Source organism: Bactrocera dorsalis, unplaced genomic scaffold (assembly GCF_023373825.1).
Source record: "Bactrocera dorsalis isolate Fly_Bdor unplaced genomic scaffold, ASM2337382v1 BdCtg235, whole genome shotgun sequence".
Taxonomy (NCBI): domain Eukaryota; kingdom Metazoa; phylum Arthropoda; class Insecta; order Diptera; family Tephritidae; genus Bactrocera; species Bactrocera dorsalis.
Window position 1 is genome coordinate 1 of NW_026038286.1, and position 10,556 is coordinate 10,556.

General features: G+C 38.0%; 3 protein-coding genes across 3 annotated transcripts; 1 reads left to right on the forward strand and 2 right to left on the reverse strand.

Moving 5' to 3' along the window:
• Positions 1 to 7: 7 nt before the first annotated feature.
• Positions 8 to 4,752, reverse strand: LOC105233664 (peregrin; the record flags this gene model as incomplete). Its single annotated transcript, XM_011215797.4, has 5 exons — positions 3,176 to 4,752; positions 2,575 to 3,108; positions 1,593 to 2,317; positions 1,210 to 1,526; positions 8 to 1,006 (listed from the first exon to the last, which is right to left on the reverse strand). Coding segments are annotated over exons 1-5 (3,653 nt in total), but the record flags the coding sequence as incomplete, so codon positions are not given.
• A 150-nt stretch (positions 4,753 to 4,902) lies between these two features.
• On the reverse strand, positions 4,903 to 7,672 carry LOC105233665 (uncharacterized). The gene is made up of 5 exons (XM_011215798.4): positions 6,799 to 7,672; positions 6,139 to 6,731; positions 5,627 to 6,069; positions 5,243 to 5,561; positions 4,903 to 5,186 (listed from the first exon to the last, which is right to left on the reverse strand). Exons 1-5 carry the CDS (start codon positions 7,470 to 7,472, stop codon positions 4,924 to 4,926), a joined length of 2,292 nt encoding a protein of 763 aa, XP_011214100.3. The 5' UTR covers positions 7,473 to 7,672; the 3' UTR covers positions 4,903 to 4,923.
• A 147-nt stretch (positions 7,673 to 7,819) lies between these two features.
• On the forward strand, positions 7,820 to 10,381 carry LOC105233666 (exocyst complex component 3). The gene is made up of 3 exons (XM_011215799.4): positions 7,820 to 8,901; positions 8,962 to 9,726; positions 9,797 to 10,381. Exons 1-3 carry the CDS (start codon positions 7,930 to 7,932, stop codon positions 10,271 to 10,273), a joined length of 2,214 nt encoding a protein of 737 aa, XP_011214101.1. The 5' UTR covers positions 7,820 to 7,929; the 3' UTR covers positions 10,274 to 10,381.
• Positions 10,382 to 10,556: the final 175 nt, after the last annotated feature.

Sequence of the window (10,556 nt, forward strand, 5' to 3'; positions counted from 1 at the left end):
TGTCTGCACTGCATTGGTGATTGTATTTTTTGTATTGGCATTCACTTCAATTACCGTCTTGTTTTTCTGCTTCGTGCGTGTAGCGTTGCGTGGACGTTTCTCTGAGGGGGTAGGCGTTCGTGTTGCCACACTTTTTGCATCTGTTTCAACTTTGTCACTAGCTACGCCTTCGTTACTCTCCTCGGCGCCATCATCACTGTCGGCACTAGCGCTTATCGCTTCACCGTTACCACCAGCGACATCGGCTTCGCCGTCAATATCACCCTCACAAGTGCTAGCGACTTCATTCATTTCCACATCGCCGTCCCGGCCATCAACCTCTTCATCGTCTTCGCTCTCCTCATCACCGTCAGCATCACCTTCGCCCTCATCCTCACCGTCATCATCTTCGTCGTCATCGTCGTCACTGCTATCGTACTCTGAGCCAGACCCGCTGACACTGAAACCAGAACAACTACTGCACGGACTTCCCGACATATCACTCAAATCATCGTCATCGCTATCGCTTACGTCGCGTTCATTATTCGCGCGATAAACACGAAAACTGTCTGGTATCCGATCGTAGTTCGGTGTGGACGTTAACACTCCAACGCCAGCTGGTACATTTACATTTGACGCTGTATTTGGTGTAAGCGTGGCGTTTGGTGATTTCTTTGGCGACATCGATGCGCTCTGTCGCATCTCTGACAACCGCTTATGGCGCGCATTTCGTTTGGGCGATTTTCCAGCTACTGCACCACCCAGTGCGGCACCCGCAGAGAGACCCAAACTAGCACCGAGTGGCGCTAAGTGACTTCCACTTAATTTGTTACTTATTGTCATTGCTGAGGAGGCGAGTGTAGCTGCTGCTGCCGCTCCTGCAGCACTCGCTCCGCTGGTTGTGGTATTATTGTTATTCTGAGTGGCAGACGCGGTTAGTGTTGTCGTTTCATCCTTAACGGGTGTTGTGATTTCGGAAGGTCGCTTGAGGGCTGCTTGCGCTTTGCGTGTAAATAAAACCGCAGTTCTGAAAGATTGCGAGCACCAATGCATAAAAAAAGAAATGTGAAAAGGGAAAGAGATGGTTGATTGATACGCGCAAGATCATTAGAGCCACAAATAACTTATTCTAGTGGGAACAAATAATTATAGTTAGAATGGGAGATATGTTTTGTTTACCCCTGGATATAGGAAACTTTGCTCTAACTTTTTTTTATTAACGTTACATACCTTCGATTCACGCCCACTGGTGAGGCGCTATTGTTGAGACTCTTGATGGGACTGCATGGCGGTGTTTGTACTGTTGTTGTTGCAGTTTCTTTAGACTCCTCACCCATTGTATCATCATCATCGACTACCATCATATTGGCGGGAACTTTGCGTGAACGTTTTGACAAGCTATTTTGCACTTGTTGTTGCTGCAGCTGCAGACCGGATGGTTGTTTCAAATTTTTCTCTGCTTGAAGTGTAACATCGTGACTATGTTCATCTTCATCATCATCATCGTCATCGTCGCTCTGCGAGTGAACACTCACGTTTGAATGCCGCTATGTTGTTGAAATATAATGAAATAAATATATATCTATTTTAGTGTAGTTTAAATTATCACTTACAGCAGCCATTTTCGCCTTTTGCATAGCTTTACGCATGCGTGTTATTTCCAAGCGTATTTGCTTGATTTTCTTGGTACGATACATTGGATTCTTGAGAACCTGTGACTTATCTGCAAGTATGAGCAACTTTTGTACGATTTCCTCGCATGGCTTGGCCTCTAGTAATGTTTTCAATTCCACTTCCACCTCGTGTTCTACATGATCTTCATGATCGGAACGTGTATGGTCTAACAATCCCTCACGTTGCAATTCCTTACGCACTTGCTGGAACAGTGGTGCCGCCTGGTCACGCATGCGTATACCGGCGCGATAAAATACCGTATCCTTATTATTGTAAGCCAGACAATTTTGTATCATTAAGTCGAAATCAATTTCCAACTGTTCTAGCGTCGCATATTGACCCTGTTTTAATTTTGTACGCATCGTACCCAAATCCATTGGATGCTTCACAATATCCAAGTAATCAGGCACTTCTTCGGTATCGACCGGTTCACGGAATATTTCACTGGTGTCTTTAGCTTCAAGTGTATCCAGAAGCTTTGTTAACGCCGATTCAAGTGGATTCACCTGCAGCATGACCACTTGCTCACACATTTTCACAAAGGCAGCCTTCAGTTTTTCGCGCTTCCGCACCAATTCACAAAGCAATCGAGCACGCTCCAAATCCTGACGCAGACACTGCCAATATTTCAACTGTTTGTACAGTTCCTTCGTGTCCGGCGAACCTATTGATTATTACAATGTATTAGTATATTGTTGCCAATGTATATTGTACGCACAATTTGATTAAAAAATATGTTATGCTGAAATTAATTATCTAAAAAAAAAAATTCTTGTCAAAAAATAAAATTATTTGGCTAAACTGTTTAATGACGCAAAAATAAACTGCAATCAATAGCAATACTATAAAGCGTTAATCGCTACAACCGTTAGTAACTTTTTAGTGCGGGATAGGAACAGCTAGGCGAAATAAAATGCAAACCTTCAATACCATTTCGATGGATCACACCATGATTGTTGCCCTGACTCTGAAGCCGACGCAAAAGTGGCACACCGTTTCGGTATTGACGCTTCAGAGTCCAATAGGCTATAAGTCTATCTAAGAATTGTTGTTTCTTTTGCATGTGCACCATGCCCGAGATCTCCTGTACACGATTAGGTGGAATTGTTGGTATGAGCACAATGGGTGCTGTCGAACGTTTTTTGGCCAGCGCTTTTCGTGCTTCTTTCATTTTCATACGTGTATCTTCCACTTCTTTTTGATTGGTCTTTAATTTAGCATCTGCCGGCGTATGGGCATGACAGTAAGCGTACTTTTGTACATGAACCGACGAGTCGTTGTGACCGTCTTTAACTGTATCCATTGTCATATATAAACCGGCTTGCTGTGCGCATGTTACATGGAAAGCAGCATAGCAGCTATTGCGCTGACACTGTATGCACGCGCCCAAACCCTTTTCTTTACAAACATAGCATGTGAGTCGCCAACGCGCCGCCGGTATTGTTTCAATGGAATCTGAAAAGAAATTAAAATAATTTATCTAATACATAAAATTACAAAAAAAAAATAAGCATCTACTTACCGATAGGTTCCAGAAACACTGTATTAGCAAAACGCACTTCGGGTATCCAAAGGGCGCATACCACATGTGCCCATTGACCACGATCGGTCTGTTTGAAAGCACCTCCGGCATTTGGGCACAATACACAACTCACAGGGGTACTGGGCGATTGCAAACAGCGTCGGCACAACCACTGCCCTTCTGGTATGAACGGTACACCGTAACAATCTTGGTGTACAGCCAGATTGCACATATCGCAGAAAAGTATTACGTTTGTGTTCTGGCACTCGCCATCCATGCAAATGCAACACACAGCATCGTCGTCGACTTCCACACCGGTTGGCGTACCATTAGCAGCAGCTTGAAAATATGATTCTTTTTCTAACCGATCCATTAAGAGTTCCATTGTATCGATTGTAACTGGATTAAAACCGGCTTTTTCACGTTGTTCATTCATCCATTCTAACCACGCCGAGTCTTCTTCATCAACATCGTATTCTATTTCACCATCCAACTCCTCCGCTGATTTCTCTATGAAACGATAATAGGCGAGTGGGCGGGGTGGTGCATCAGGCACATGGTAGTCTTCGATTTCATGATAATGGGCCTCGGGCACTTTAACACGCGCCCATGTAGCATTTTCTTCGAGTGGTGGTGCATCGGCATTTAAAATACAACGGCGCGCCACCAATTCTGCATACTCTTCACCTTCAATAAATGGTAGCGGCTCATCAATAGCTAGTCGCACACTTTTACCGTCTATATTGAATTGCACGGTCTGTTCTTCGTCATTGTAACTAACTAGTGATTCAGGATTTGCCACCTGATAACCGCCACCGTTTGCACCGTTGTCGTCACCAGTTCCCTTCGGTGTTTTCGGCGTTGAATGATGTGCTTTCCGCGCCTTTTTCCGATTAGGCGTTATAATTGGTGTTATTGGTTGTGGATTGTCGTGATCATAGTTAAGTAAGTGGTATTGTAGTCCCACAACTGTTTTGTAGCTGCGATCGCACTTGACCACTGGACACGCGTACGGCGGTTGCGCTTGCTGCAGCTTCACGTTCTTGCAATACTCGATCGGATCAAAATCGAGTCCCATTGTATGTGTAATTGAAGTCACTGATGATTCTGCTCGGTGCTATTGCAAAAACCTTTCGTTATATTTGCATTTTATATGCAAAATTTTCGCGTGCAACTATTATTTCTGTAGCTTTTTCGCTTAATTTACGCTTCGTTTTGTATTTCTCTGATTCACACGCAAATTCGCTGTCATACAAATGGCGCAAAGTGACAGCTGTTGCAGCTTGTCAAACTGGTACGAAAGCAAAGCGCATAAGAAAAAGCCAAATAAATGTTGGAAAATGTGATGTTGATAGAAACGTGATATTCGGAGTTAAGAATTAGAAAATCAACTAAAAGTATATATTCATAATATTTTAAATATTTAATGTAAAACTTTTTTGTAATTTTAAAAGGAACTAAAATATATGTATGCTTGAAATCTCGATTACTGACTTTGAAGAAAATAACACAAGTATTTGAAATCAAGAAAGGCATTGCCATATGTAACTAACACACAAAATGCTTGTGTTACGTGGGTGGGATGTTAAATTATTTTTTATATCAAATGAACATGAGAAATTTAAATATGCTCTGATTAAAATTTCACTTATTTTCTAAACTTTAGCTTACCGAAAGAATTTTATTAAAATGTATGTGTTATGTGTAGTTTTAATTAAAACAAATGATTAGCAAAATATACCTCGCTTTTATTTATTTTGAAGGTAATCGTTATAATAATTCAGAAAAACTTGTTTATATTCGTCTGATACTACATCAAGTGCTTTCAACATTGTTTTTAATTCTAACTGCGTAGATTGGTATGCTCCAACGGCTATAAAGTCCCACAAAACAGACATTTTAGTAACGTACTCAAGGGACTGTAAACCCCATCGATCAATGGTGGCTCTTTGGCAAAAATTGAGAATTGACACTAATTTGTTCAACTCGAATGTGTTATATTTTACGCCAGCTAAAAAAATAATACAATTATAATTACAGCTATTAATATTAGGTTTTCATACCTACCATTGTAAGATTTTATAAGCATTTTCATCAAATCATTTCCCATTTCCATTTTTAATGTGTGAAAATCAACCAGGAAACTATCTACTATGTCATAAATACGAAACAGTTCCAAACGAGTCTGTGCGTTATTAGTGTTTTCTAATAACTCGGTAAATTTCATAAACCATTCAACATTCTGTTCCTCAGAGCAGAAAGTGCACGATACTCCTCCGTTTTCTACCTGCCACCAATGGAGAGCTGCGGAAACGTCTTGTTTATCGGTTGGCACAAACTTTTCACCACATGTTGGATTTCTGCATTTATATACATGATATTTTAGCTGTAACAAATTGCAAAAACAAATTGTTTAGCAAAAATATTCGCTATACAAAATTTAATTCTTACGTAGGATTTGTCAGGATGGGGTTTTTGACAATATGTACAGGTGCAATTAAAATGATAAATCTCTTTTAAGTATGCTCTACGATTATTTCGAAGCGAATTTTTATAGGTAACGGTATAACTATTGAAAATTTCAGCACCTTTTTCTATACTACTATCAGCTAGTGCATAGAAATTTCTTCCTGAGAATTTTGGGCGCAGTGTGGGTCCACAGGCATGATTACAGATACTAAGATATGGGAGGTTTGCTGCCGATACGTCTTTAGTTTCACTGAATGAATGTAACATACCACGTTGCAGATGGAAAGGCTTTGTCCATATATGAGGAACCAGGAGAATGCCAAATCTGTTAGTAGTAGAACTTACATCGTAATTAGTTGGCGAAATAGAAGAGCATGTATGCGCGTTAACAATAAATTGGCCAATATGTCGAAATATTAGAGCACCTAAAGTATGGTTAGTAAAGTAATATTATTATATCAATTGTGTATGTATTGAATTGCATTGAAACTTACTGACGATGGACTCCCAATCGCATTGCTTCAGCTTCGTTTTGTTTGTAATTGCAAAGAAATTTGTATAATCTTTAAGGTATACAACTAATAAATCAGCTACGAGGGCAAACCATAATTTATTCGGTAAACTCATTTTTTGCATATGTGTAACCATTTGTAGCGTCTGTATATAATTCACATAAGTTTTGGTATATAGTGAACCATCAGATGTTATTAATGTCTGCCAAAGTTTATAGATGTCTGTTTCATAGGAAACTATTGGCAATATAGCAGGAAAATCCTCTAGTACAACTCTTAAAGCTAGGTGGGAAATGCCTATTTGTTCAAATAATCGGCAGAGATACCCCGTACATTCATATTGATGCACGTTTTTATGATTTCGACGGCACTTTAAAGAACAGTAAATTATGCTGCAATCACAGTCATGGCAGGGAATTGGTATAATGAGCATAGCACCGCATTGTTGGCATATTTGACATCCATCTACAGGTACAAAAGAACTGATCCTTTCACTAAAAATTACCTCCCCAGATTTTATGGCGTTTTTAGCAATCATATATCTCCCACGGGTAGCTACTTTTGTGTCAGTTTTTCTATAAGTACATGAATAATAAAATACAAGCCATAATTAATATAATATAAACTTCTGCACTAACTCACACTTCGGTAGATTCCTTTAATTGCAAAACTTTATTAATGATTTCCCCCGTTTGGATTTTGGTTTCCTCATCTAAATTTTTCAACCCTCTTTGTAATTCTTTTACTCTCTGACTAAAATTTTCGTTTAGAGTAATTTTCTCCAATTCTTCTAAATGTTTTTTGAGTTTTTCAGAATCCTTTAAATAGTATGCACAAAAAGCCTGACGCATTTTTATTTTGTGTAAAAGTTTCACTGGATAATGGTTTGTCTCCAGTGCGCAAACACAATCGTCGTACGCTTGTTGATAGTATTCTAATTCCTGTAACGCCATTGCACGATTGGCATAAGCCAGTGCTAAAGCTTCTGTATTTCCGATTGCAGCGAATATAGCTTCAGTATATCGTTGAGCAGCATTAATCATATTATCAAATTTACTTCCAGATTTTGAACTGTAAAAGTTATTTCCTTCTTCACGCAGTCGAATAGCAGATTGATTCGCATGTTGAATATAACTGGAATTCCTTTGATGGGTAGACTTTATAGCTTTCAGCCATGCGGATGACATACGACGATTCGTAAGAAAGTTTTGGTTATTTTTAATATCTAAAATGAGACTGAGCTCATTTTCAGAGTTCACTATTTTTGTATTCGAAACTTGATACGCTAAAAGCTCCGAAAAACTGTATTTTTCCATTTTAATTTATTGGATTATTGTTCTAATTGAAATATGCTTAAAGCACCTATGGCCGGTTTATGTTAAATTGACGTGATTTATTGTTGCACTTGGTATAAACAATATGCAAACAGCTGAGTGGCAATCAGTGATGTGGTGGTAAGAAACGGAAAATATATCGATCCCAATATAAATGTACATAAAATAATAAATTTGTAGAAAAACTAAAACTGAAAATTGATATACATATTTAAGTTTTGTATAGAGAAAACTATAGTGAAACGTCAACAACTATCCTAAATTTAACTATTCAAGCCTCTGTGTATTTCGAACATTTTATGAAAGTCGATATGCATTATACGTGAAAAATTTATTATCACTAATTCAACACACCCCTTCTAAACAATTATTTTTTTCATATCTACTTTGCTGCAGAAATTTTTAATTTTTCCAATAAATCATATAACAAAGTCCAATAATGGACTTACAGCAATTAGAGGAAGAGGCACGCCAAGCAGCCTTAAAGGATATAAAAAATATGCTGCAACGTCCAGGTCAACTAGAAAAAGTAGATCAATTTCTTCATCGCGTTGCACGAAAAAAGGCTTCAGTGGAGGCTCTACTAAAAACTGGTATGCAAAATCAACTGGATGGAGTAAGAGTAGGACTAAAACAATTAGAAACGTGTTTGCAAGACGTCAAAGAAGTTCGGCAACGTATGCAAGAAGTTGATCGATTGTTGGAAGGAGTACCAGATATATATGATGCATTGGAAGTTGTACGCGAAGAAAATACGAAACATTCGCAGTATGCTACGGCCATGGAAAACCTTAAGCATATATTTAATGTCGAAGCAAGTGTTTCAAAAACGATGACACTCATTGATGAGGATAAACTATTAAATGCGCACCAGTGTCTAGCCGATTTGGAAAATTCCCGGGATGATTTGCTATACGAATTGCATAAACAACCTAAACAACATGCTTCGGACAAAATAACACTAAAACGACATTTTGAGACGGTGGACACAGTGTCCCAGGCGCTTGAAAAGAAATTACGTCTCATACTAAGTCGAACATTGAATACTGTTCGTAAAGAGCCAACTGTCATAGTGACTGCATTACGAATAATTGAACGCGAGGAAAAGAATGATCAATTCGCTTTGCAGCAACAAAAAGTCACTGGTTTCTTACCTCCGGGCAGACCGAAAAAATGGCGCTCCATGGCACTTAAGATATTGCAGGAAGCCGTTGTTACACGTATAGAAGGTTCAAAATTGGAGGAACGTGCTGATAATAAAATGTGGTTAGTACGAGATCTTGAAATTTTACGACAAATAATTCTGGAGGATTTAAGAGTTGTCAAATCATTATGTGTGCCCTGTTTTCCCCCACATTACAATATCTTCAACGAATATGTGAAAATGTACCACGAAGGATTGTCCTCTTACGTAAGAAAATTTAAAGTGTTTTTATATTTTGCATAATAAATTATTATTGCTTTATTTAAGCTCGATAATATTGCCAAATCTGGACTCGAAGGTAATGAATATGTATCAATGCTCTCATGGGTAATGAATACGTATCCTGGTGTGGAACTGATGTCACATCCTGACCTTAGAGTTGATATACAACAAGTAGTTGGACCTTTATTGCGCCCAGAACATCTCAAATCTCTTGAAGACGAGTACTTGCGCAATATGCAAAGAAACTATCAAGAATGGATGACAAAAACGGCAGAAACTGAAAAACAAGAATGGTTCTCTGATCAACCGCCTGAACAAGAGCAATACTATCATACATCAGCGCCAGTTATCATCTTTCAAATGATCGATCAACATTTACAAGTGACGAACACAATACACTCTGAATTAACATTTAAGGCTTTGGTGATGAGTATTCAACAAGTGGAGGTATTCGGGCAATCGTATTTAAAAAATGTTATTGAATTGAAGGAACATCATTTTCGTAATCGTGATCAAATCAAGTATTTCACACACTATATAATAACTATTGTTAATAATAGCCAACAGATGGTTGAATTGGCTCAACAAATGAAGCAGTTGTATTGGCCCAAATCCCGAACCGAACATTATGAAGATTTTGAGAAACTACTAACTACATTCCAGCGTATTAGAGCACATGCCACCAATTATTTACTCGAAGAAGCTTTCCTCGATATGGAATGTCACTTTAATGATTTGTTCACATTAAAATGGCTGGGGTCCACTATTTCTGTGGATACCATATGTGTTACTCTATTAGACTATTTCCAGGTATGCTTATATAAATAACTCTTATTTGAAACTTTTGAATCATATGTATGTCTTCTTTTCCTATGTGTAGGATTATAAGCACCTGCGTCCTAATAACTTTGAAATGGTAATTAATGAAGCTCAAAAACTACTTGCAAAACGTTATATACGTGCTTTACTATCTAAACGTTTATCAAAAACAAAAAGCGAGTGTGAAGCAATCACTACAAAAATTAAGCAGGAGTCAAAACGTTTTAAGCAATGTTTCGAGAAAATAGCACCCAATTTAGCGATGAGTGATAGCCCACTTGATTTAATTACAACGCTCTCAGAATTATTGTCTAGTGACATTGAATTACTTGTGTTAGATCTTCATACACTTCTGGGAAATTATCCTTCCTTAAGTGAAGATCATATTGTGCGGTTGTTCTATTTGCGTAACGATGTAAAGGCCAGTGAAGTCCGTGAAAAGGTACAAGATGCTGCAAAATCGAAGAAGGCGATGGTGAGCGTAGCGAAACAAGATTGCATATTCAAGGAGATTGTTTTCAACGATAAATTGTGGTAAAAAATATACATAAACAGATATATTTTATTTAATATAGAAATATGCATATGTAATATGCAAGTACGTAGATAATAAAATTATAATAAAGTATTAAATTTAACATTAAAACATCCCTTATTAAGTGTTAGAAACCTAGATTCCAAAAAAATAAGATAAGATGCAATAATGTTTCAATAGCAAATTCTGAATTTTTCCGATTAATTGTATTGAGAATTATCAATATTTATTTAGAGTTTTCAAGATTATCAGGAGGCACAAAAATACCTACTATTTCGAAACATCG